Source organism: Salvelinus alpinus, chromosome 14 (genome assembly GCF_045679555.1).
Source record: "Salvelinus alpinus chromosome 14, SLU_Salpinus.1, whole genome shotgun sequence".
Taxonomy (NCBI): Eukaryota; Metazoa; Chordata; class Actinopteri; order Salmoniformes; family Salmonidae; genus Salvelinus; species Salvelinus alpinus.
This window is the reverse complement of record NC_092099.1, coordinates 56,840,274-56,868,061: the sequence shown is the minus strand read 5'-3', so window position 1 is coordinate 56,868,061 and position 27,788 is coordinate 56,840,274. Positions and strand designations below refer to the sequence as shown.

The 27,788-nt window shown below is 42.3% G+C and overlaps 1 protein-coding gene across 1 annotated transcript in view; it reads right to left on the bottom strand.

Moving 5' to 3' along the window:
- The window catches only part of LOC139539135 (neurexophilin-2-like), a 37,352-nt gene extending 12,918 nt beyond the window's left edge, over window positions 1-24,434 (bottom strand). Inside the window, exons 1-2 of the mRNA XM_071341942.1 lie at window positions 20,439-24,434; window positions 20,032-20,171 (exon numbers count right to left, since the gene is read on the bottom strand). Coding sequence (XP_071198043.1) covers window positions 20,032-20,076 — 45 coding nt within the window. The 5' untranslated portion in view covers window positions 20,077-20,171; window positions 20,439-24,434. The remainder of the gene's footprint in view (window positions 1-20,031; window positions 20,172-20,438) is intronic.
- Window positions 24,435-27,788: the final 3,354 nt, after the last annotated feature.

Genomic DNA, 27,788 nt, shown 5'->3' with positions numbered 1-27,788 from the left:
ACCATGCCTGTCCCCATAGCTCTGCTATATATGTTAATGTAGACCATGCCTGTCCCCATAGGTCTGCTATATACAGTGGGGAGAACAAGTATTTGATACACTGCCGATTTTGCAGGTTTTCCTACTTACAAAGCATGTAGAGGTCTGTCATTTTTATCATAGGTACACTTCAACTATGAGAGACGGAATCTAAAACAAAAATCCAGAAAACCACCTTGTATGATTTTTAAATAATTAATTTGCATTTTATTGCATGACATAAGTATTTGATCACCTACCAACCAGTAAGAATTCCGGCTCTCACAGACCTGTTAGTTTTTCTTTAAGAAGCCCTCCTGTTCTCCACTCATTACCTGTATTAACTGCACCTGTTTGAACTCGTTACCTGTATAAAAGACACCTGTCCACACACTCAATCAAACAGATTCCAACCTCTCCACAATGGCCAAGACCAGAGAGCTGTGTAAGGACATCAGGGATAAAATTGTAGACCTGCACAAGGCTGGGATGGGCTACAGGACAATAGGCAAGCAGCTTGGTGAGAAGGAAACAACTGTTGGCGCAATTATTAGAAAATGGAAGAAGTTCAAGATGACGGTCAATCACCCTCGGTCTGGGGCTCCATGCAAGATTTCACCTCGTGGGGCATCAATGATCATGAGGAAGGTGAGGGATCAGCCCAGAACTACACGGCAGGACCTGGTCAATGACCTGAAGAGAGCTGGGACCACAGTCTCAAAGAAAACCATTAGTAACACACTACGCCGTCATGGATTAAAATCCTGCAGCGCACGCAAGGTCCCCCTGCTTAAGCCAGTGCATGTCCAGGCCCGTCTGAAGTTTGCCAATGACCATCTGGATGATCCAGAGGAGGAATGGGAGAAGGTCATGTGGTCTGATGAGACAAAAATAGAGCTTTTTGGTCTAACTCCACTCGCCGTGTTTGGAGGAAGAAGAAGTATGAGTACAACCCCAAGAACACCATCCCAACCGTGAAGCATGGAGGTGGAAACATCATTCTTTGGGGATGCTTTTCTGCAAAGGGGACAGGACGACTGCACCGTATTGAGGGGAGGATGGATGGGGCCATGTATCGCGAGATCTTGGCCAACAACCTCCTTCCCTCAGTAAGAGCATTGAAGATGGGTCGTGGCTGGGTCTTCCAGCATGACAACGACACGAAGCACACAGCCATGGCAACTAAGGAGTGGCTCCGTAAGAAGCATCTCAAGGTCCTGGAGTGGCCTAGCCAGTCTCCAGACCTGAACCCAATAGAAAATCTTTGGAGGGAGCTGAAAGTCCGTATTGCCCAGCGACAGCCCCGAAACCTGAAGGATCTGGAGAAGATCTGTAGGGAGGAGTGGGCCAAAATCCCTGCTGCAGTGTGTGCAAACCTAGTCAAGAACTACAGGAAACGTATGATCTCTGTAATTGCAAACAAAGGTTTCTGTACCAAATATTAAGTTCTGCTTTTCTGATGTATCAAATACTTATGTCATGCAATAAAATGCAAATGAATTACTTAAAAATCATACAATGTGATTTTCTGGATTTTTGTTTTAGATTCCGTCTCTCATAGTTGAAGTGTACCTTTGATAAAAATTACAGACCTCTACATGCTTTGTAAGTAGGAAAACCTGCAAAATCGGCAGTGTATCAAATACTTGTTCTCCCCACTGTATGTTAATGTAGACCATGCCTGTCCCCATAACTCTGCTATATGATATGTTAATGTAGACCATGCCTGTCCCCATAACTCTGCTATATATGTTCATGTAGACCATGCCTGTCCCCATAGCTCTGCTATATATGTTAATGTAGACCATGCCTGTCCCCATAACTCTGCTATATGATATGTTAATGTAGACCATGCCTGTCTCCATAGCTCTGCTATATATGTTAATGTAGACCATGCCTGTCCCCATAGGTCTGCTATATATGTTAATGTAGACCATGCCTGTCTCCATAGCTCTGCTATATATGTTAATGTAGACCATGCCTGTCCCCATAACTCTGCTATATATGTTAATGTAGACCATGCCTGTCCCCATAACTCTGCTATATATGTTCATGTAGACCATGCCTGTCCCCATAGCTCTGCTATATATGTTAATGTAGACCATGCCTGTCCCCATAGCTCTGCTATATATGTTAATGTAGACCATGCCTGTCCCCATAGGTCTGCTATATATGTTAATGTAGACCATGCCTGTCCCTATAACTCTGCTATATATGTTAATGTAGACCATGCCTGTCTCCATAGCTCTGCTATATATGTTCATGTAGACCATGCCTGTCCCCATAGCTCTGCTATATATGTTAATGTAGACCATGCCTGTCTCCATAGCTCTGCTATATATGTTAATGTAGACCATGCCTGTCCCCATAACTCTGCTATATATGTTCATGTAGACCATGCCTGTCCCCATAGCTCTGCTATATATGTTAATGTAGACCATGCCTGTCCCCATAGGTCTGCTATATACAGTGGGGAGAACAAGTATTTGATACACTGCCGATTTTGCAGGTTTTCCTACTTACAAAGCATGTAGAGGTCTGTCATTTTTATCATAGGTACACTTCAACTATGAGAGACGGAATCTAAAACAAAAATCCAGAAAACCACCTTGTATGATTTTTAAATAATTAATTTGCATTTTATTGCATGACATAAGTATTTGATCACCTACCAACCAGTAAGAATTCCGGCTCTCACAGACCTGTTAGTTTTTCTTTAAGAAGCCCTCCTGTTCTCCACTCATTACCTGTATTAACTGCACCTGTTTGAACTCGTTACCTGTATAAAAGACACCTGTCCACACACTCAATCAAACAGATTCCAACCTCTCCACAATGGCCAAGACCAGAGAGCTGTGTAAGGACATCAGGGATAAAATTGTAGACCTGCACAAGGCTGGGATGGGCTACAGGACAATAGGCAAGCAGCTTGGTGAGAAGGAAACAACTGTTGGCGCAATTATTAGAAAATGGAAGAAGTTCAAGATGACGGTCAATCACCCTCGGTCTGGGGCTCCATGCAAGATTTCACCTCGTGGGGCATCAATGATCATGAGGAAGGTGAGGGATCAGCCCAGAACTACACGGCAGGACCTGGTCAATGACCTGAAGAGAGCTGGGACCACAGTCTCAAAGAAAACCATTAGTAACACACTACGCCGTCATGGATTAAAATCCTGCAGCGCACGCAAGGTCCCCCTGCTTAAGCCAGTGCATGTCCAGGCCCGTCTGAAGTTTGCCAATGACCATCTGGATGATCCAGAGGAGGAATGGGAGAAGGTCATGTGGTCTGATGAGACAAAAATAGAGCTTTTTGGTCTAACTCCACTCGCCGTGTTTGGAGGAAGAAGAAGTATGAGTACAACCCCAAGAACACCATCCCAACCGTGAAGCATGGAGGTGGAAACATCATTCTTTGGGGATGCTTTTCTGCAAAGGGGACAGGACGACTGCACCGTATTGAGGGGAGGATGGATGGGGCCATGTATCGCGAGATCTTGGCCAACAACCTCCTTCCCTCAGTAAGAGCATTGAAGATGGGTCGTGGCTGGGTCTTCCAGCATGACAACGACACGAAGCACACAGCCATGGCAACTAAGGAGTGGCTCCGTAAGAAGCATCTCAAGGTCCTGGAGTGGCCTAGCCAGTCTCCAGACCTGAACCCAATAGAAAATCTTTGGAGGGAGCTGAAAGTCCGTATTGCCCAGCGACAGCCCCGAAACCTGAAGGATCTGGAGAAGATCTGTAGGGAGGAGTGGGCCAAAATCCCTGCTGCAGTGTGTGCAAACCTAGTCAAGAACTACAGGAAACGTATGATCTCTGTAATTGCAAACAAAGGTTTCTGTACCAAATATTAAGTTCTGCTTTTCTGATGTATCAAATACTTATGTCATGCAATAAAATGCAAATGAATTACTTAAAAATCATACAATGTGATTTTCTGGATTTTTGTTTTAGATTCCGTCTCTCATAGTTGAAGTGTACCTTTGATAAAAATTACAGACCTCTACATGCTTTGTAAGTAGGAAAACCTGCAAAATCGGCAGTGTATCAAATACTTGTTCTCCCCACTGTATGTTAATGTAGACCATGCCTGTCCCCATAACTCTGCTATATGATATGTTAATGTAGACCATGCCTGTCCCCATAACTCTGCTATATATGTTCATGTAGACCATGCCTGTCCCCATAGCTCTGCTATATATGTTAATGTAGACCATGCCTGTCCCCATAACTCTGCTATATGATATGTTAATGTAGACCATGCCTGTCTCCATAGCTCTGCTATATATGTTAATGTAGACCATGCCTGTCCCCATAGGTCTGCTATATATGTTAATGTAGACCATGCCTGTCTCCATAGCTCTGCTATATATGTTAATGTAGACCATGCCTGTCCCCATAACTCTGCTATATATGTTAATGTAGACCATGCCTGTCCCCATAACTCTGCTATATATGTTCATGTAGACCATGCCTGTCCCCATAGCTCTGCTATATATGTTAATGTAGACCATGCCTGTCCCCATAGCTCTGCTATATATGTTAATGTAGACCATGCCTGTCCCCATAGGTCTGCTATATATGTTAATGTAGACCATGCCTGTCCCTATAACTCTGCTATATATGTTAATGTAGACCATGCCTGTCTCCATAGCTCTGCTATATATGTTAATGTAGACCATGCCTGTCCCCATAACTCTGCTATATACAGTGGGGAGAACAAGTATTTGATACACTGCCGATTTTGCAGGTTTTCCTACTTACAAAGCATGTAGAGGTCTGTAATTTTTATCATAGGTACACTTCAACTGTGAGAGACGGAATCTAAAACAAAAATCCAGAAAATCACATTGTATGATTTTTAAGTAATTAATTTGCATTTTATTGCATGACATAAGTATTTGATCACCTACCAACCAGTAAGAATTCCGGCTCTCACAGACCTGTTCGTTTTTCTTTAAGAAGCCCTCCTGTTCTCCACTCATTACCTGTATTAACTGCACCTGTTTGAACTCGTTACCTGTATAAAAGACACCTGTCCACACACTCAATCAAACAGACTCCAACCTCTCCACAATGGCCAAGACCAGAGAGCTGTGTAAGGACATCAGGGATCAAATTGTAGACCTGCACAAGGCTGGGATGGGCTACAGGACAATAGGCAAGCAGCTTGGTGAGAAGGCAACAACTGTTGGCGCAATTATTAGAAAATGGAAGAAGTTCAAGATGACGGTCAATCACCCTCGGTCTGGGGCTCCATGCAAGATCTCACCTCGTGGGGCATCAATGATCATGAGGAAGGTGAGGGATCAGCCCAGAACTACACGGCAGGACCTGGTCAATGACCTGAAGAGAGCTGGGACCACAGTCTCAAAGAAAACCAATAGTAACACACTACGCCGTCATGGATTAAAATCCTGCAGCGCACGCAAGGTCCCCCTGCTCAAGCCAGCGCATGTCCAGGACCGTCTGAAGTTTGCCAATGACCATCTGGATTATCCAGAGGAGGAATGGGAGAAGGTCATGTGGTCTGATGAGACAAAAATTGAGTTTTTTGGTCTAAACTCCACTCGCCGTGTTTGGAGGAAGAAGAAGGATGAGTACAACCCCAAGAACACCATCCCAACCGTGAAGCATGGAGGTGGAAACATCATTCTTTGGGGATGCTTTTCTGCAAAGGGGACAGGACGACTGCACCGTATTGAGGGGAGGATGGATGGGGCCATGTATCGCGAGATCTTGGCCAACAACCTCCTTCCCTAAGTAAGAGCATTGAAGATGGGTCATGGCTGGGTCTTCCAGCATGACAACGACCCGAAACACACAGCCAGGGCAACTAAGGAGTGGCTCCGTAAGAAGCATCTCAAGGTCCCGGAGTGGCCTAGCCAGTCTCCAGACCTGAACCCAATAGAAAATCTTTGGAGGGAGCTGAAAGTCCGTATTGCCCAGCGACAGCCCCGAAACCTGAAGGATCTGGAGAAGGTCTGTATGGAGGAGTGGGCCAAAATCCCTGCTGCAGTGTGTATAAACCTGGTCAAGAACTACAGGAAACGTATGATCTCTGTAATTGCAAACAAAGGTTTCTGTACCAAATATTAAGTTCTGCTTTTCTGATGTATCAAATACTTATGTCATGCAATAAAATGCAAATTAATTACTTAAAAATCATACAATGTGATTTTCTGGATTTTTGTTTTAGATTCCGTCTCTCACAGTTGAAGTGTACCTATGATAAAAATTACAGACCTCTACATGCTTTGTAAGTAGGAAAACCTGCAAAATCGGCAGTGTATCAAATACTTGTTCTCCCCACTGTATGTTAATGTAGACCATGCCTGTCTCCATAGCTCTGCTATATGATATGTTAATGTAGACCATGCCTGTCCCCATAGCTCTGCTATATATGTTAATGTAGACCATGCCTGTCCCCATAGCTCTGCTATATGATATGTTAATGTAGACCATGCCTGTCCCCATAGCTCTGCTATATATGTTAATGTAGACCATGCCTGTCCCCATAGCTCTGCTATATATGTTAATGTAGACCATGCCTGTCCCCATAGCTCTGCTATATGATATGTTAATGTAGACCATGCCTGTCCCCATAACTCTGCTATATATGTTAATGTAGACCATGCCTGTCCCCATAGCTCTGCTATATATGTTAATGTAGACCATGCCTGTCCCCATAGCTCTGCTATATATGTTAATGTAGACCATGTCTGTCCCCATAGGTCTGCTATATATGTTAATGTAGACCATGCCTGTCTCCATAGCTCTGCTATATATGTTAATGTAGACCATGCCTGTCCCCATAGCTCTGCTATATGATATGTTAATGTAGACCATGCCTGTCTCCATAGCTCTGCTATATATGTTAATGTAGACCATGCCTGTCCCCATAGCTCTGCTATATGATATGTTAATGTAGACCATGCCTGTCCCCATAACTCTGCTATATATGTTCATGTAGACCATGCCTGTCCCCATAGGTCTGCTATATATGTTAATGTAGACCATGCCTGTCTCCATAGCTCTGCTATATATGTTCATGTAGACCATGCCTGTCCCCATAACTCTGCTATATATGTTAATGTAGACCATGCCTGTCCCCATAGGTCTGCTATATGATATGTTAATGTAGACCATGCCTGTCCCCATAGCTCTGCTATATATGTTAATGTAGACCATGCCTGTCCCCATAGCTCTGCTATATATGTTAATGTAGACCATGCCTGTCCCCATAGCTCTGCTATATATGTTAATGTAGACCATGCCTGTCCCCATAACTCTGCTATATATGTTCATGTAGACCATGCCTGTCCCCATAGCTCTGCTATATATGTTAATGTAGACCATGCCTGTCCCCATAGCTCTGCTATATATGTTAATGTAGACCATGCCTGTCCCCATAGCTCTGCTATATATGTTAATGTAGACCATGCCTGTCCCCATAGCTCTGCTATATGATATGTTAATGTAGACCATGCCTGTCCCCATAGCTCTGCTATATATGTTAATGTAGACCATGCCTGTCCCCATAACTCTGCTATATATGTTAATGTAGACCATGCCTGTCCCCATAACTCTGCTATATATGTTAATGTAGACCATGCCTGTCCCCATAACTCTGCTATATATGTTAATGTAGACCATGCCTGTCTCCATAGCTCTGCTATATATGTTAATGTAGACCATGCCTGTCCCCATAGGTCTGCTATATATGTTAATGTAGACCATGCCTGTCCCCATAGCTCTGCTATATATGTTAATGTAGACCATGCCTGTCCCCATAGCTCTGCTATATATGTTAATGTAGACCATGCCTGTCCCCATAGCTCTGCTATATATGTTCATGTAGACCATGCCTGTCCCCATAGGTCTGCTATATATGTTAATGTAGACCATGCCTGTCCCCATAGCTCTGCTATATGATATGTTAATGTAGACCATGCCTGTCCCCATAGCTCTGCTATATATGTTAATGTAGACCATGCCTGTCCCCATAGCTCTGCTATATATGTTAATGTAGACCATGCCTGTCCCCATAGCTCTGCTATATATGTTAATGTAGACCATGCCTGTCCCCATAGGTCTGCTATATATGTTAATGTAGACCATGCCTGTCCCCATAGCTCTGCTATATGATATGTTAATGTAGACCATGCCTGTCCCCATAGCTCTGCTATATATGTTAATGTAGACCATGCCTGTCCCCATAACTCTGCTATATATGTTCATGTAGACCATGCCTGTCCCCATAGCTCTGCTATATATGTTAATGTAGACCATGCCTGTCCCCATAACTCTGCTATATATGTTAATGTAGACCATGCCTGTCTCCATAGCTCTGCTATATATGTTAATGTAGACCATGCCTGTCCCCATAGGTCTGCTATATATGTTAATGTAGACCATGCCTGTCTCCATAGCTCTGCTATATATGTTAATGTAGACCATGCCTGTCCCCATAACTCTGCTATATATGTTAATGTAGACCATGCCTGTCCCCATAACTCTGCTATATATGTTCATGTAGACCATGCCTGTCCCCATAGCTCTGCTATATATGTTAATGTAGACCATGCCTGTCCCCATAGCTCTGCTATATATGTTAATGTAGACCATGCCTGTCCCCATAGGTCTGCTATATATGTTAATGTAGACCATGCCTGTCCCTATAACTCTGCTATATATGTTAATGTAGACCATGCCTGTCTCCATAGCTCTGCTATATATGTTAATGTAGACCATGCCTGTCCCCATAACTCTGCTATATACAGTGGGGAGAACAAGTATTTGATACACTGCCGATTTTGCAGGTTTTCCTACTTACAAAGCATGTAGAGGTCTGTAATTTTTATCATAGGTACACTTCAACTGTGAGAGACGGAATCTAAAACAAAAATCCAGAAAATCACATTGTATGATTTTTAAGTAATTAATTTGCATTTTATTGCATGACATAAGTATTTGATCACCTACCAACCAGTAAGAATTCCGGCTCTCACAGACCTGTTCGTTTTTCTTTAAGAAGCCCTCCTGTTCTCCACTCATTACCTGTATTAACTGCACCTGTTTGAACTCGTTACCTGTATAAAAGACACCTGTCCACACACTCAATCAAACAGACTCCAACCTCTCCACAATGGCCAAGACCAGAGAGCTGTGTAAGGACATCAGGGATCAAATTGTAGACCTGCACAAGGCTGGGATGGGCTACAGGACAATAGGCAAGCAGCTTGGTGAGAAGGCAACAACTGTTGGCGCAATTATTAGAAAATGGAAGAAGTTCAAGATGACGGTCAATCACCCTCGGTCTGGGGCTCCATGCAAGATCTCACCTCGTGGGGCATCAATGATCATGAGGAAGGTGAGGGATCAGCCCAGAACTACACGGCAGGACCTGGTCAATGACCTGAAGAGAGCTGGGACCACAGTCTCAAAGAAAACCAATAGTAACACACTACGCCGTCATGGATTAAAATCCTGCAGTGCACGCAAGGTCCCTCTGCTCAAGCCAGCGCATGTCCAGGACCGTCTGAAGTTTGCCAATGACCATCTGGATTATCCAGAGGAGGAATGGGAGAAGGTCATGTGGTCTGATGAGACAAAAATTGAGTTTTTTGGTCTAAACTCCACTCGCCGTGTTTGGAGGAAGAAGAAGGATGAGTACAACCCCAAGAACACCATCCCAACCGTGAAGCATGGAGGTGGAAACATCATTCTTTGGGGATGCTTTTCTGCAAAGGGGACAGGACGACTGCACCGTATTGAGGGGAGGATGGATGGGGCCATGTATCGCGAGATCTTGGCCAACAACCTCCTTCCCTAAGTAAGAGCATTGAAGATGGGTCATGGCTGGGTCTTCCAGCATGACAACGACCCGAAACACACAGCCAGGGCAACTAAGGAGTGGCTCCGTAAGAAGCATCTCAAGGTCCCGGAGTGGCCTAGCCAGTCTCCAGACCTGAACCCAATAGAAAATCTTTGGAGGGAGCTGAAAGTCCGTATTGCCCAGCGACAGCCCCGAAACCTGAAGGATCTGGAGAAGGTCTGTATGGAGGAGTGGGCCAAAATCCCTGCTGCAGTGTGTATAAACCTGGTCAAGAACTACAGGAAACGTATGATCTCTGTAATTGCAAACAAAGGTTTCTGTACCAAATATTAAGTTCTGCTTTTCTGATGTATCAAATACTTATGTCATGCAATAAAATGCAAATTAATTACTTAAAAATCATACAATCTGATTTTCTGGATTTTTGTTTTAGATTCCGTCTCTCACAGTTGAAGTGTACCTATGATAAAAATTACAGACCTCTACATGCTTTGTAAGTAGGAAAACCTGCAAAATCGGCAGTGTATCAAATACTTGTTCTCCCCACTGTATGTTAATGTAGACCATGCCTGTCTCCATAGCTCTGCTATATGATATGTTAATGTAGACCATGCCTGTCCCCATAGCTCTGCTATATATGTTAATGTAGACCATGCCTGTCCCCATAGCTCTGCTATATGATATGTTAATGTAGACCATGCCTGTCTCCATAGCTCTGCTATATATGTTAATGTAGACCATGCCTGTCTCCATAGCTCTGCTATATATGTTAATGTAGACCATGCCTGTCCCCATAGCTCTGCTATATGATATGTTAATGTAGACCATGCCTGTCCCCATAACTCTGCTATATATGTTCATGTAGACCATGCCTGTCCCCATAGGTCTGCTATATATGTTAATGTAGACCATGCCTGTCTCCATAGCTCTGCTATATATGTTCATGTAGACCATGCCTGTCCCCATAACTCTGCTATATATGTTAATGTAGACCATGCCTGTCCCCATAGCTCTGCTATATATGTTAATGTAGACCATGCCTGTCCCCATAGCTCTAGTATATATGTTAATGTAGACCATGCCTGTCCCCATAGCTCTGCTATATATGTTAATGTAGACCATGCCTGTCCCCATAACTCTGCTATATATGTTCATGTAGACCATGCCTGTCCCCATAGCTCTGCTATATATGTTAATGTAGACCATGCCTGTCCCCATAGCTCTGCTATATATGTTAATGTAGACCATGCCTGTCCCCATAGCTCTGCTATATGATATGTTAATGTAGACCATGCCTGTCCCCATAACTCTGCTATATATGTTAATGTAGACCATGCCTGTCCCCATAGCTCTGCTATATATGTTAATGTAGACCATGCCTGTCCCCATAGCTCTGCTATATATGTTAATGTAGACCATGCCTGTCCCCATAGCTCTGCTATATGATATGTTAATGTAGACCATGCCTGTCCCCATAGCTCTGCTATATATGTTAATGTAGACCATGCCTGTCCCCATAACTCTGCTATATATGTTAATGTAGACCATGCCTGTCCCCATAACTCTGCTATATATGTTAATGTAGACCATGCCTGTCCCCATAACTCTGCTATATATGTTAATGTAGACCATGCCTGTCTCCATAGCTCTGCTATATATGTTAATGTAGACCATGCCTGTCCCCATAGGTCTGCTATATATGTTAATGTAGACCATGCCTGTCCCCATAGCTCTGCTATATATGTTAATGTAGACCATGCCTGTCCCCATAGCTCTGCTATATATGTTAATGTAGACCATGCCTGTCCCCATAGCTCTGCTATATATGTTCATGTAGACCATGCCTGTCCCCATAGGTCTGCTATATATGTTAATGTAGACCATGCCTGTCCCCATAGCTCTGCTATATGATATGTTAATGTAGACCATGCCTGTCCCCATAGCTCTGCTATATATGTTAATGTAGACCATGCCTGTCCCCATAGCTCTGCTATATATGTTAATGTAGACCATGCCTGTCCCCATAGCTCTGCTATATATGTTAATGTAGACCATGCCTGTCCCCATAGCTCTGCTATATATGTTCATGTAGACCATGCCTGTCCCCATAGGTCTGCTATATATGTTAATGTAGACCATGCCTGTCCCCATAGCTCTGCTATATGATATGTTAATGTAGACCATGCCTGTCCCCATAGCTCTGCTATATATGTTAATGTAGACCATGCCTGTCCCCATAGCTCTGCTATATATGTTAATGTAGACCATGCCTGTCCCCATAACTCTGCTATATATGTTAATTTAGACCATGCCTGTCCCCATAGCTCTGCTATATATGTTAATTTAGACCATGCCTGTCCCCATAGCTCTGCTATATATGTTAATGTAGACCATGCCTGTCCCCATAGCTCTGCTATATATGTTAATGTAGACCATGCCTGTCCCCATAGCTCTGCTATATATGTTCATGTAGACCATGCCTGTCCCCATAGGTCTGCTATATATGTTAATGTAGACCATGCCTGTCCCCATAGCTCTGCTATATGATATGTTAATGTAGACCATGCCTGTCTCCATAGCTCTGCTATATATGTTAATGTAGACCATGCCTGTCCCCATAGCTCTGCTATATATGTTAATGTAGACCATGCCTGTCCCCATAGCTCTGCTATATATGTTCATGTAGACCATGCCTGTCTCCATAACTCTGCTATATATGTTAATGTAGACCATGCCTGTCTCCATAGCTCTGCTATATATGTTAATGTAGACCATGCCTGTCCCCATAGCTCTGCTATATATGTTCATGTAGACCATGCCTGTCTCCATAGCTCTGCTATATATGTTAATGTAGACCATGCCTGTCCCCATAGCTCTGCTATATATGTTAATGTAGACCATGCCTGTCCCCATAGCTCTGCTATATATGTTAATGTAGACCATGCCTGTCCCCATAGCTCTGCTATATATGTTAATGTAGACCATGCCTGTCTCCATAGCTCTGCTATATATGTTAATGTAGACCATGCCTGTCCCCATAGCTCTGCTATATATGTTAATGTAGACCATGCCTGTCCCCATAGGTCTGCTATATGATATGTTAATGTAGACCATGCCTGTCCCCATAGCTCTGCTATATATGTTAATGTAGACCATGCCTGTCCCCATAGCTCTGCTATATATGTTAATGTAGACCATGCCTGTCCCCATAGCTCTGCTATATATGTTAATGTAGACCATGCCTGTCCCCATAGGTCTGCTATATATGTTAATGTAGACCATGCCTGTCCCCATAACTCTGCTATATGATATGTTAATGTAGACCATGCCTGTCTCCATAGGTCTGCTATATATGTTAATGTAGACCATGCCTGTCCCCATAGGTCTGCTATATATGTTAATGTAGACCATGCCTGTCCCCATAGCTCTGCTATATATGTTAATGTAGACCATGCCTGTCCCCATAGGTCTGCTATATGATATGTTAATGTAGACCATGCCTGTCCCCATAGCTCTGCTATATATGTTAATGTAGACCATGCCTGTCCCCATAGCTCTGCTATATATGTTAATGTAGACCATGCCTGTCCCCATAGCTCTGCTATATATGTTAATGTAGACCATGCCTGTCCCCATAGCTCTGCTATATATGTTAATGTAGACCATGCCTGTCCCCATAGCTCTGCTATATATGTTAATGTAGACCATGCCTGTCCCCATAACTCTGCTATATATGTTAATGTAGACCATGCCTGTCCCCATAGCTCTGCTATATGATATGTTAATGTAGACCATGCCTGTCCCCATAACTCTGCTATATATGTTAATGTAGACCATGCCTGTCCCCATAGGTCTGCTATATGATATGTTAATGTAGACCATGCCTGTCCCCATAGCTCTGCTATATATGTTAATGTAGACCATGCCTGTCCCCATAGCTCTGCTATATATGTTAATGTAGACCATGCCTGTCCCCATAGGTCTGCTATATATGTTAATGTAGACCATGCCTGTCTCCATAGCTCTGCTATATATGTTAATGTAGACCATGCCTGTCCCCATAACTCTGCTATATATGTTAATGTAGACCATGCCTGTCCCCATAACTCTGCTATATATGTTAATGTAGACCATGCCTGTCCCCATAACTCTGCTATATATGTTAATGTAGACCATGCCTGTCCCCATAGCTCTGCTATATGATATGTTAATGTAGACCATGCCTGTCCCCATAGCTCTGCTATATATGTTAATGTAGACCATGCCTGTCCCCATAGCTCTGCTATATGATATGTTAATGTAGACCATGCCTGTCCCCATAGGTCTGCTATATATGTTAATGTAGACCATGCCTGTCCCCATAGCTCTGCTATATATGTTAATGTAGACCATGCCTGTCCCCATAGGTCTGCTATATATGTTAATGTAGACCATGCCTGTCCCCATAGGTCTGCTATATATGTTAATGTAGACCATGCCTGTCCCCATAGGTCTGCTATATATGTTAATGTAGACCATGCCTGTCCCCATAGGTCTGCTATATATGTTAATGTAGACCATGCCTGTCTCCATAGCTCTGCTATATATGTTAATGTAGACCATGCCTGTCCCCATAACTCTGCTATATATGTTAATGTAGACCATGCCTGTCCCCATAGCTCTGCTATATATGTTAATGTAGACCATGCCTGTCCCCATAGCTCTGCTATATATGTTAATGTAGACCATGCCTGTCCCCATAGCTCTGCTATATATGTTAATGTAGACCATGCCTGTCCCCATAGCTCTGCTATATATGTTAATGTAGACCATGCCTGTCTCCATAGCTCTGCTATATATGTTAATGTAGACCATGCCTGTCCCCATAGCTCTGCTATATGATATGTTAATGTAGACCATGCCTGTCTCCATAGCTCTGCTATATATGTTCATGTAGACCATGCCTGTCTCCATAGCTCTGCTATATATGTTCATGTAGACCATGCCTGTCCCCATAACTCTGCTATATATGTTAATGTAGACCATGCCTGTCCCCATAGCTCTGCTATATATGTTAATGTAGACCATGCCTGTCCCCATAACTCTGCTATATATGTTAATGTAGACCATGCCTGTCCCCATAGCTCTGCTATATATGTTAATGTAGACCATGCCTGTCCCCATAGCTCTGCTATATATGTTAATGTAGACCATGCCTGTCCCCATAGCTCTGCTATATGATATGTTAATGTAGACCATACCTGTCCCCATAGCTCTGCTATATATGTTAATGTAGACCATACCTGTCCCCATAGCTCTGCTATATATGTTAATGTAGACCATGCCTGTCTCCATAACTCTGCTATATATGTTAATGTAGACCATGCCTGTCCCCATAGCTCTGCTATATGATATGTTAATGTAGACCATGCCTGTCCCCATAGCTCTGCTATATATGTTAATGTAGACCATGCCTGTCCCCATAGCTCTGCTATATGATATGTTAATGTAGACCATACCTGTCCCCATAGCTCTGCTATATATGTTAATGTAGACCATACCTGTCCCCATAGCTCTGCTATATATGTTAATGTAGACCATGCCTGTCTCCATAACTCTGCTATATATGTTAATGTAGACCATGCCTGTCCCCATAGCTCTGCTATATGATATGTTAATGTAGACCATGCCTGTCTCCATAGCTCTGCTATATATGTTAATGTAGACCATGCCTGTCCCCATAGCTCTGCTATATATGTTAATGTAGACCATGCCTGTCTCCATAGCTCTGCTATATGATATGTTAATGTAGACCATGCCTGTCCCCATAGCTCTGCTATATATGTTAATGTAGACCATGCCTGTCCCCATAGCTCTGCTATATGATATGTTAATGTAGACCATGCCTGTCCCCATAACTCTGCTATATATGTTAATGTAGACCATGCCTGTCCCCATAACTCTGCTATATATGTTAATGTAGACCATGCCTGTCCCCATAGCTCTGCTATATATGTTAATGTAGACCATGCCTGTCCCCATAGCTCTGCTATATATGTTAATGTAGACCATGCCTGTCTCCATAGCTCTGCTATATATGTTAATGTAGACCATGCCTGTCTCCATAGCTCTGCTATATATGTTAATGTAGACCATGCCTGTCTCCATAGCTCTGCTATATATGTTAATGTAGACCATGCCTGTCTCCATAACTCTGCTATATATGTTAATGTAGACCATGCCTGTCTCCATAGCTCTGCTATATATGTTAATGTAGACCATGCCTGTCCCCATAGCTCTGCTATATATGTTAATGTAGACCATGCCTGTCTCCATAGCTCTGCTATATATGTTAATGTAGACCATGCCTGTCCCCATAACTCTGCTATATATGTTAATGTAGACCATGCCTGTCCCCATAACTCTGCTATATATGTTAATGTAGACCATGCCTGTCCCCATAGCTCTGCTATATATGTTAATGTAGACCATGCCTGTCCCCATAGCTCTGCTATATATGTTAATGTAGACCATGCCTGTCCCCATAGGTCTGCTATATATGTTAATGTAGACCATGCCTGTCTCCATAACTCTGCTATATATGTTAATGTAGACCATGCCTGTCCCCATAGCTCTGCTATATATGTTAATGTAGACCATGCCTGTCTCCATAGCTCTGCTATATATGTTAATGTAGACCATGCCTGACCCCATAACTCTGCTATATGATATATTAATGTAGACCATGCCTGTCCCCATAGCTCTGCTATATATGTTAATGTAGACCATGCCTGTCCCCATAGCTCTGCTATATGATATGTTAATGTAGACCATGCCTGTCCCCATAGCTCTGCTATATATGTTAATGTAGACCATGCCTGTCTCCATAACTCTGCTATATATGTTAATGTAGACCATGCCTGTCTCCATAGCTCTGCTATATGATATGTTAATGTAGACCATGCCTGTCTCCATAGCTCTGCTATATATGTTAATGTAGACCATGCCTGTCTCCATAACTCTGCTATATATGTTAATGTAGACCATGCCTGTCTCCATAACTCTGCTATATATGTTCATGTAGACCATGCCTGTCCCCATAGCTCTGCTATATATGTTAATGTAGACCATGCCTGTCCCCATAGGTCTGCTATATATGTTAATGTAGACCATGCCTGTCTCCATAGCTCTGCTATATATGTTAATGTAGACCATGCCTGTCTCCATAGCTCTGCTATATATGTTCATGTAGACCATGCCTGTCTCCATAGGTCTGCTATATATGTTAATGTAGACCATGCCTGTCTCCATAGCTCTGCTTTATGATATGTTAATGTAGACCATGCCTGTCCCCATAGCTCTGCTATATATGTTAATGTAGACCATGCCTGTCCCCATAACTCTGCTATATATGTTAATGTAGACCATGCCTGTCTCCATAGCTCTGCTATATATGTTAATGTAGACCATGCCTGTCCCCATAACTCTGCTATATATGTTAATGTAGACCATGCCTGTCTCCATAGCTCTGCTATATGATATGTTAGTGTAGACCATACCTGTCCCCATAGCTCTGCTATATATGTTAATGTAGACCATGCCTGTCTCCATAACTCTGCTATATATGTTAATGTAGACCATGCCTGTCTCCATAGCTCTGCTATATATGTTAATGTAGACCATGCCTGTCCCCATAACTCTGCTATATATGTTCATGTAGACCATGCCTGTCCCCATAGCTCTGCTATATATGTTAATGTAGACCATGCCTGTCCCCATAGCTCTGCTATATATGTTAATGTAGACCATGCCTGTCTCCATAACTCTGCTATATATGTTAATGTAGACCATGCCTGTCTCCATAGCTCTGCTATATATGTTAATGTAGACCATGCCTGTCCCCATAGCTCTGCTATATGATATGTTAATGTAGACCATGCCTGTCCCCATAGCTCTGCTATATATGTTAATGTAGACCATGCCTGTCTCCATAGCTCTGCTATATATGTTAATGTAGACCATGCCTGTCCCCATAACTCTGCTATATGATATATTAATGTAGACCATGCCTGTCCCCATAGCTCTGCTATATATGTTAATGTAGACCATGCCTGTCCCCATAGCTCTGCTATATATGTTAATGTAGACCATGCCTGTCCCCATAACTCTGCTATATATGTTAATGTAGACCATGCCTGTCCCCATAACTCTGCTATATATGTTAATGTAGACCATGCCTGTCCCCATAACTCTGCTATATATGTTAATGTAGACCATGCCTGTCCCCATAGCTCCGCTATATATGTTAATGTAGACCATGCCTGTCCCCATAACTCTGCTATATATGTTAATGTAGACCATGCCTGTCCCCATAACTCTGCTATATATGTTAATGTAGACCATGCCTGTCTCCATAGCTCTGCTATATATGTTAATGTAGACCATGCCTGTCCCCATAGCTCTGCTATATATGTTCATGTAGACCATGCCTGTCTCCATAGCTCTGCTATATGATATGTTAATGTAGACCATGCCTGTCTCCATAGCTCTGCTATATATGTTAATGTAGACCATGCCTGTCTCCATAGCTCTGCTATATATGTTAATGTAGACCATGCCTGTCCCCATAGCTCTGCTATATATGTTAATGTAGACCATGCCTGTCCCCATAGCTCTGCTATATATGTTAATGTAGACCATGCCTGTCCCCATAACTCTGCTATATGATATGTTAATGTAGACCATGCCTGTCCCCATAGCTCTGCTATATATGTTAATGTAGACCATGCCTGTCCCCATAGCTCTGCTATATATGTTAATGTAGACCATGCCTGTCTCCATAGCTCTGCTATATGATATGTTAATGTAGACCATGCCTGTCTCCATAGCTCTGCTATATATGTTAATGTAGACCATGCCTGTCTCCATAGCTCTGCTATATATGTTAATGTAGACCATGCCTGTCCCCATAGCTCTGCTATATGATATGTTAATGTAGACCATGCCTGTCCCCATAACTCTGCTATATATGTTAATGTAGACCATGCCTGTCTCCATAACTCTGCTATATATGTTAATGTAGACCATGCCTGTCCCCATAGGTCTGCTATATATGTTAATGTAGACCATGCCTGTCCCCATAGGTCTGCTATATATGTTCATGTAGACCATGCCTGTCCCCATAGGTCTGCTATATGAAATTCAACTTTATCAACAATGACAGATTAATTCCAACAATTTATAAATAATGACATAGTTGTTATAATTGCAATTGTATTAAATATACTTCTACTGTATAGCCTATACACATCCTGAATGTGTTATTTCTCTATAGCACAGTCACAGTGGGACCAGTCTATATTTCTCTATAGCACAGTCACAGTGGGACCAGTCTATATTTCTCTATAGCACAGTCACAGTGGGACCAGTCTATATTTCTCTATAGCACAGTCACAGTGGGACCAGTCTATATTTCTCTATAGCACAGTCACAGTGGGACCAGTCTATATTTCTCTATAGCACAGTCACAGTGGGATCAGTCTATATTTCTCTATAGCACAGTCACAGTGGGACCAGTCTATATTTCTCTATAGCACAGTCACAGTGGGACCAGTCTATATTTCTCTATAGCACAGTCAGTGGCGCCAGTCTATATTTCTCTGTAGCACAGTCACAGTGGCGCCAGTCTATATTTCTCTATAGCACAGTCACAGTGGGACCAGTCTATATTTCTCTGTAGCACAGTCACAGTGGGACCAGTCTATATTTCTCTATAGCAGTCACAGTGGGACCAGTCTATATTTCTCTGTAGCACAGTCACAGTGGGACCAGTCTATATTTCTCTATATGAATACATTGAATAGAGCAGTCTATATTTCTCTATAGCACAGTCACAGTGGGACCAGTCTATATTTCTCTATATGAATACATTGAATAGAGCCTTTTTGTTTTGGAGGTGGTGTGTAAATTTTAACATTGTCAAGTATGCTTTAAAATACTGTACTGATTTGAAACTTAACTCCTATTTAATGTCACCTGCATGAAAATCTTTATGTATTTGCCATGTTTATTTAGCAAATAAATCAAACTAATCATGAATAGACTGCATTAAATTAACACAATAATGTCATTTGTGACTGTAGGCTAATCCTCATACCTGAGAAGAAATAGTTTAGTTTATATTAAATACTCACATGATATAGGAGGAAAATGAACAGGAATGCTCTTGGTGTTTTCATGGTTACTATCTGCTCTCAGACTTTATTTAGGATGAATGGCGATGAAATCCCCTTCGGAATGTTTTGTGAAAAGAGGATGCCATTACTGCCATCAGCTGTGGAGGATACACAGACAAACACTTCGTAGATATATAATCATAATATCATTAAAAATGATAACCACGTGGCATTTCATATGTATCCCAGCATTACTGTCAATCATAACGTTCATGGTATAATAAGCACAAACACTAAAGTATTCTGAGTTTGAATGCTTATACTTATAAATACATTTTGAGTAAAAATATCCTTGCAATATTTGTTGTAAACTGTGTATGAATAAGCTAAATGTGTTACTATAAAGACATTAAAATACACCTTACCTTTTTCTCAATGCAGTAGGCTAGGCTCTCTCCGTTAGTTCGGAACAGACGGTGAATCCATCCTCTCCATGCACGTCGGGCAAGCAGTCACCACAGTGCTCTGACTTAACTGGGTTTATTGTTCTGAAGCAGAAACCTATTTTCTATCCGGGAAAAAACAGAGAATTCTGCCCAAATACATTTCCAGTGACTGTATTCAGTGTCTTGATTGAAACAATAAGTCCAGCCTTAAAGCCGCTCTGCATCTGCTTAAAAAAAAAAAATGTATATATATATTTACCCAAGCAGCAATGTCATAATGCCATTACACATTGTCTTGGTGAAATGATGTTTTGCAGCAGAGAACAACCCGGTGTTGCACTGAAGAACCTAGAACCTAGTTCCTACTGCGATCTGGAGTGCGCGATCTGGCGGTATCCTGTAGTTGTCACAATGCGTCTGCCCCATGTTCCGAGGTTCGCTGTCTGAGTGCATGGAGAGACATCTCCTTTGAAGTAGGAGGACTTTGGAGCTTGTAAGGAGCTAGATGTGGTTCTTCTGTTTAGGACCAAATCAATTTCTTTAACCCATTACGTGCTTGGTCTTTTCTCACTGACTTCTTTCAGTTGCTGCATGTATGGCTATTTACTTCTGTTTCATTTTATTTTTTTTATATTGTTTTTTACCTTTATTTAACTAGGCAAGTCAGTTAAGAACAAATTCTTATTTACAATGATCAGTTAGATGTGGTACAGCGTGGATTTGAACCAGGGACTTTAGCCATGCCTCTTGCACTGAGATGCAGTGCCTTAGACCACTGCGCCACACGGGAGCCCAAACTTCATATTAAGTTTTTTGGAAGTCTGTATCATGTCAGACACAATGACCTAAATAATAGTTAGGTCTTCATTCATACACACTTTGATCTATGAACCACTGAGATATACTGTAGTTGACTATACTGCATGATCAAACTAAACGGCATGATCAAACTAAACTTCATGATCAAACCAGATATTGATGTGTCTTCTGCACCACCATGTGGTTTAATAAAGCAGTTGATATTGTAGTATATATACAATCCCACCAATAGATGGCAAAGTAGGCTTGGCTGTGTCTGGTTTGGACTGCTGGTAAGGAAACATGGGAGAAGAGGGGGATATTATGTAGATCCTACATGTACCATCATGGAAGAAGGAAAGTGATAGAAAACTATAGTCAGATGTCCTGTGGATCTGTTAGGACGGTGTCTGTCAAGTCTGGGTGTTTTCAGGTCAAGGCTCAAATTAACCCAAATAAATGTTTTCATAATATTCTCAGAGAATTTGTCTCCCGAGCAAACCCTACCTTCCAACTACAGGGGAACAAGGACCTTCCAGCTATCCACTTTCCAAACAAAGTGGGATAGAAAGTCAACTGTAGAGAATCTACCCAGACCATCCAGACTACCCAGACCGTCCAGACTAGAGACCATCCAGACTACCCAGACCATCCAGACTACAGACCGTCCAGACTAGAGACCATCCAGACTACAGACCATCCAGACTACCCAGACCATCCAGACTACAGACCATCCAGACTACAGACCATCCAGACTACAGACCATCCAGACTACCTAGACCATTCAGACTACACAGACTACCCAGACCATCCAGACTACCCAGACCATCCAGACTACCTAGACCATTCAGACTACACAGACTACCCAGACTAGAGACCATCAAGACTACCGAGACCATTCAGACTACCCAGACCATTCAGACTACCCAGACCATCCAGACTACCCAGACCATCCAGACTAGAGACCATCCAGACTACCCAGACCATCCAGACTACACAGACCATCCAGACTACACAGACCATCCAGACTACCCAGACCATCCAGACTAGAGACCATCCAGACTACACAGACCATCCAGACTACACAGACCATCCAGACTACCCAGACCATCCAGACTACCCAGACCATTCAGACTATCCAGACTACCCAGACCATTCAGACTACCCAGACCATCCAGACTACCCAAACCATCCAGACTACCCAGACCATCCAGACTACCCAAACCATCCAGACTACCCAGACCATCCAGACTACCCAGACCATCCAGACTACCCAGACCATCCAGACTACCCAAACCATCCAGACTACCCAGACCATCCAGTCTACCCAACAATCCAGACCATCCAGTCTACCCAGACTTTCCAGTCTACCCAGACTTTCCAGTCTACCCAGACTTTCCAGTCTACCCAGACTTTCCAGTCTACCCAAACAATCCAGACCACCCAGACCATCCAGTCTACCGAAACAATCCAGACTATCCAGACCATCCAGACTACACACACACACCCCAAGACCCTTTGACCTTTTCGACATTTTGTTACGTTACAGCCTTATTTTAAAATTGATAAAATCATTTTTTCCCCCTCATCAATCTACACACAAAACCCCATAATGACATCACAATACCCCATAATGACATCACAAAACCCCATAATAATAAAGCAAAAACAGTTTTTTTTTGAAAAACTTTTCAAATTTATAAAAAAAGATTATTTATTATTTACATAAGCATTCAGACCCTTTGCTATGGGACTCGAAATTGAACTCAGGTGCATCCTGTTTCCATTGATCATCTTTGAGATGTTTCTATCATTTGATTGGAGCACCTGTGGTAAATGTAATTGTTGGAACATGATTTGGAAAGGCACACACCTGTCTATATAAGGTCCCACAGTTGTCAGAGCAAAAACAAAGTTTGGAACCACCAAGACTCTTCCTAGAGCTGCCCGGCCGGCTAAACTGAGCAATCGGGGGAGAAGGGCCTTGATCAGGGAGGTGACCAAGAACCTGATGGTGACTCTGACAGAGCTCCAATGTGGAGATGGGAGAACCTTCCAGAAGGACAACCATCTCTGTAGCACTCCACCAATCAGGCCTTTATGGTAGAGTGGTCAGATGAAAGCCACTCATGACAGCCCGCTTGGAGTTTGCTAAAATGCACCCAAAGGACTATCTGACCATGAGAAACAATATTCTCTGGTCTGATGAACCAAGATTGAACTCTTTGACCTGAATGCCAAGCATCACATCTGGAGGAAACCAGGCACCAGCATGGTGGTGGCAGCATCATGCTGTGGGAATGTTTTTCAGCGGCAGGGACTGGGAGACTAGTCAGGATCGAGGGAAGATGAACGGAGAAAAGTACAGAGAAGTCCCTAAGCACACAGCCAAGACAACACAGGAGTGGCTTCGGGACAAGTCTTTGAATGTTCTTGAGTGGTCCAGCCAGAGCCCGGACTTGTACCCTATCAAACATCTCTGAAGAGACCCAAAAATAGCCATGTAGCGACACTTCCCATCCAACATGACAGAGCTTGAGAGGGTTTGAAGAGAAGAATAGGAGAAACTCCCGAAATACAGGTGTGCCAAGCTTGTAGCGTCATACCCAAGAAGACTCGAGGCTGTAATCGCTGCCAAAGGTGCTTCAACAAAGTACTGAATAAAGAGTCTGAATACATATTATTATAGTTTTTTTTATACATTTGCAAATATTTCTAAAAACCTATTTTTGCTTTGTCATTATGGGATATTGTGTGTAGGTTCATGAGGATTTATTTTTATTTATTTTAGAATAAGGCTATAACGTAACAAATGTGGAAAAGTCAAGAGGGCTGAACACTTCCATATGCACTGTATATAGCCAAGCTATCATTGACGAGGTACTGGTACTCCATGTATATAGCCAAGCTATCATTGACTAGGTACTGGTACTCCATGTATATAACCAAGCTATCATTGACTAGGTACTGGTACTCCATGTATATAGCCAAGCTATCATTGACTAGATACTGGTACCCCATGTATATAGCCAAGCTATCATTGACTAGGTACTGGTACTCCATCTATATAGCCAAGCTATCATTGACTAGGTACTGGTACCCCATGTATATAGCCAAGCTATCATTGACTAGGTACTGGTACTCCATGTATATAGCCAAGCTATCATTGACTAGGTACTGGTACTCCATGTATATAGCCAAGCTATCATTGACTAGGTACTGGTACTCCATGTATATAGCCAAGCTATCATTGACTAGGTACTGGTACTCCATGTATATAGCCAAGCTATCATTGACTAGGTACTGGTACCCCATGTATATAGCCAAGCTATCATTGACTAGGTACTGGTACTCCATGTATATAGCCAAGCTATCATTGACTAGGTACTGGTACTCCATGTATATAACCAAGCTATCATTGACTAGATACTGGTACCCCATGTATATAGCCAAGCTATCATTGACTAGGTACTGGTACCCCATGTATATAGCCAAGCTATCATTGACTAGGTACTGGTACTCCATGTATATAGCCAAGCTATCATTGACTAGGTACTGGTACTCCATGTATATAGCCAAGCTATCATTGACTAGGTACTGGTACTCCATGTATATAGCCAAGCTATCATTGACTAGGTACTGGTACTCCATGTATATAGCCAAGCTATCATTGACTAGGTACTGGTACCCCATGTATATAGCCAAGCTATCATTGACTAGGTACTGGTACTCCATGTATATAGCCAAGCTATCATTGACTAGGTACTGGTACTCCATGTATATAGCCAAGCTATCATTGAATAGGTACTGGTACTCCATGTATATAGCCAAGCTATCATTGACTAGGTACTGGTACTCCATGTATATAGCCAAGCTATCATTGACTAGATACTGGTACCCCATGTATATAGCCAAGCTATCATTGACTAGGTAGGTACTGGTACCTCATGTATATAGCCAAGCTATCATTGACTAGGTACTGGTACTCCATGTATATAGCCAAGCTATCATTGACTAGATACTGGTACCCCATGTATATAGCCAAGCTATCATTGACTAGGTAGGTACTGGTACCTCATGTATATAGCCAAGCTATCATTGACTAGGTACTGGTACTCCATGTATATAGCCAAGCTATCATTGACTAGGTACTGGTACTCCATGTATATAGCCAAGCTATCATTGACTAGGTACTGGTACTCCATGTATATAGCCAAGCTATCATTGATTAGGTACTGGTACTCCATGTATATAGCCAAGCTATCATTGACTAGGTACTGGTACTCCATGTATATAGCCAAGCTATCATTGACTAGATACTGGTACCCCATGTATATAGCCAAGCTATCATTGACTAGGTAGGTACTGGTACCTCATGTATATAGCCAAGCTATCATTGACTAGGTACTGGTACTCCATGTATATAGCCAAGCTATCATTGACTAGGTACTGGTACTCCATGTATATAGCCAAGCTATCATTGACTAGGTACTGGTACGCCATGTATATAGCCAAGCTATCATTGACTAGGTACTGGTACCCCATGTATATAGCCAAGCTATCATTGACTAGATACTGGTACTCCATGTATATAGCCAAGCTATCATTGACTAGGTACTGGTACTCCATGTATATAGCCAAGCTATCATTGACTAGGTACTGGTACTCCATGTATATAGCCAAGCTATCATTGACTAGGTACTGGTACTCCATGTATATAGCCAAGCTATCATTGACTAGGTACTGGTACTCCATGTATATAGCCAAGCTATCATTGACTAGATACTGGTACCCCATGTATATAGCCAAGCTATCATTGACTAGGTACTGGTACCCCATGTATATAGCCAAGCTATCATTGACTAGATACTGGTACTCCATGTATATAGACAAGCTATCATTGACTAGGTAGGTACTGGTACCTCATGTATATAGCCAAGCTATCATTGACTAGGTACTGGTACCCCATGTATATAGCCAAGCTATCATTGACTAGGTACTGGTACTCCATGTATATAGCCAAGCTATCATTGACTAGGTACTGGTACTCCATGTATATAGCCAAGCTATCATTGACTAGGTACTGGTACTCCATGTATATAGCCAAGCTATCATTGACTAGGTACTGGTACTCCATGTATATAGCCAAGCTATCATTGACTAGGTACTGGTACTCCATGTATATAGCCAAGCTATCATTGACTAGGTAGGTACTGGTACCTCATGTATATAGCCAAGCTATCATTGACTAGGTACTGGTACTCCATGTATATAGCCAAGCTATCATTGACTAGGTACTGGTACTCCATGTATATAGCCAAGCTATCATTGACTAGGTACTGGTACTCCATGTATATAGCCAAGCTATCATTGATTAGGTACTGGTACTCCATGTATATAGCCAAGCTATCATTGACTAGGTACTGGTACTCCATGTATATAGCCAAGCTATCATTGACTAGATACTGGTACCCCATGTATATAGCCAAGCTATCATTGACTAGGTACTGGTACTCCATGTATATAGCCAAGCTATCATTGACTAGATACTGGTACCCCATGTATATAGCCAAGCTATCATTGACTAGGTAGGTACTGGTACCTCATGTATATAGCCAAGCTATCATTGACTAGGTACTGGTACACCATGTATATAGCCAAGCTATCATTGACTAGGTACTGGTACTCCATGTATATAGCCAAGCTATCATTGACTAGGTAGGTACTGGTACCTCATGTATATAGCCAAGCTATCATTGACTAGATACTGGTACTCCATGTATATAGCCAAGCTATCATTGACTAGGTACTGGTACGCCATGTATATAGCCAAGCTATCATTGACTAGGTACTGGTACCCCATGTATATAGCCAAGCTATCATTGACTAGATACTGGTACTCCATGTATATAGCCAAGCTATCATTGACTAGGTACTGGTACTCCATGTATATAGCCAAGCTATCATTGACTAGGTACTGGTACTCCATGTATATAACCAAGCTATCATTGACTAGGTACTGGTACTCCATGTATATAGCCAAGCTATCATTGACTAGGTACTGGTACTCCATGTATATAGCCAAGCTATCATTGACTAGGTAGGTACTGGTACCTCATGTATATAGCCAAGCTATCATTGACAAGGTACTGGTACTCCATGTATATAGCCAAGCTATCATTGACTAGATAATGGTACTCCATGTATATAGCCAAGCTATCATTGACTAGATACTGGTACTCCGTGTATATAACCAAGCTATCATTGACTAGGTACTGGTACTCCATGTATATAGCCAAGCTATCATTGACTAGGTACTGGTACTCCATGTATATAGCCAAGCTATCATTGACTAGGTACTGGTACTCCATGTATATAACCAAGCTATCATTGACTAGGTACTGGTACTCCATGTATATAGCCAAGCTATCATTGACTAGGTACTGGTACTCCATGTATATAGCCAAGCTATCATTGACTAGGTACTGGTACTCCATGTATATAGCCAAGCTATCATTGACTAGGTACTGG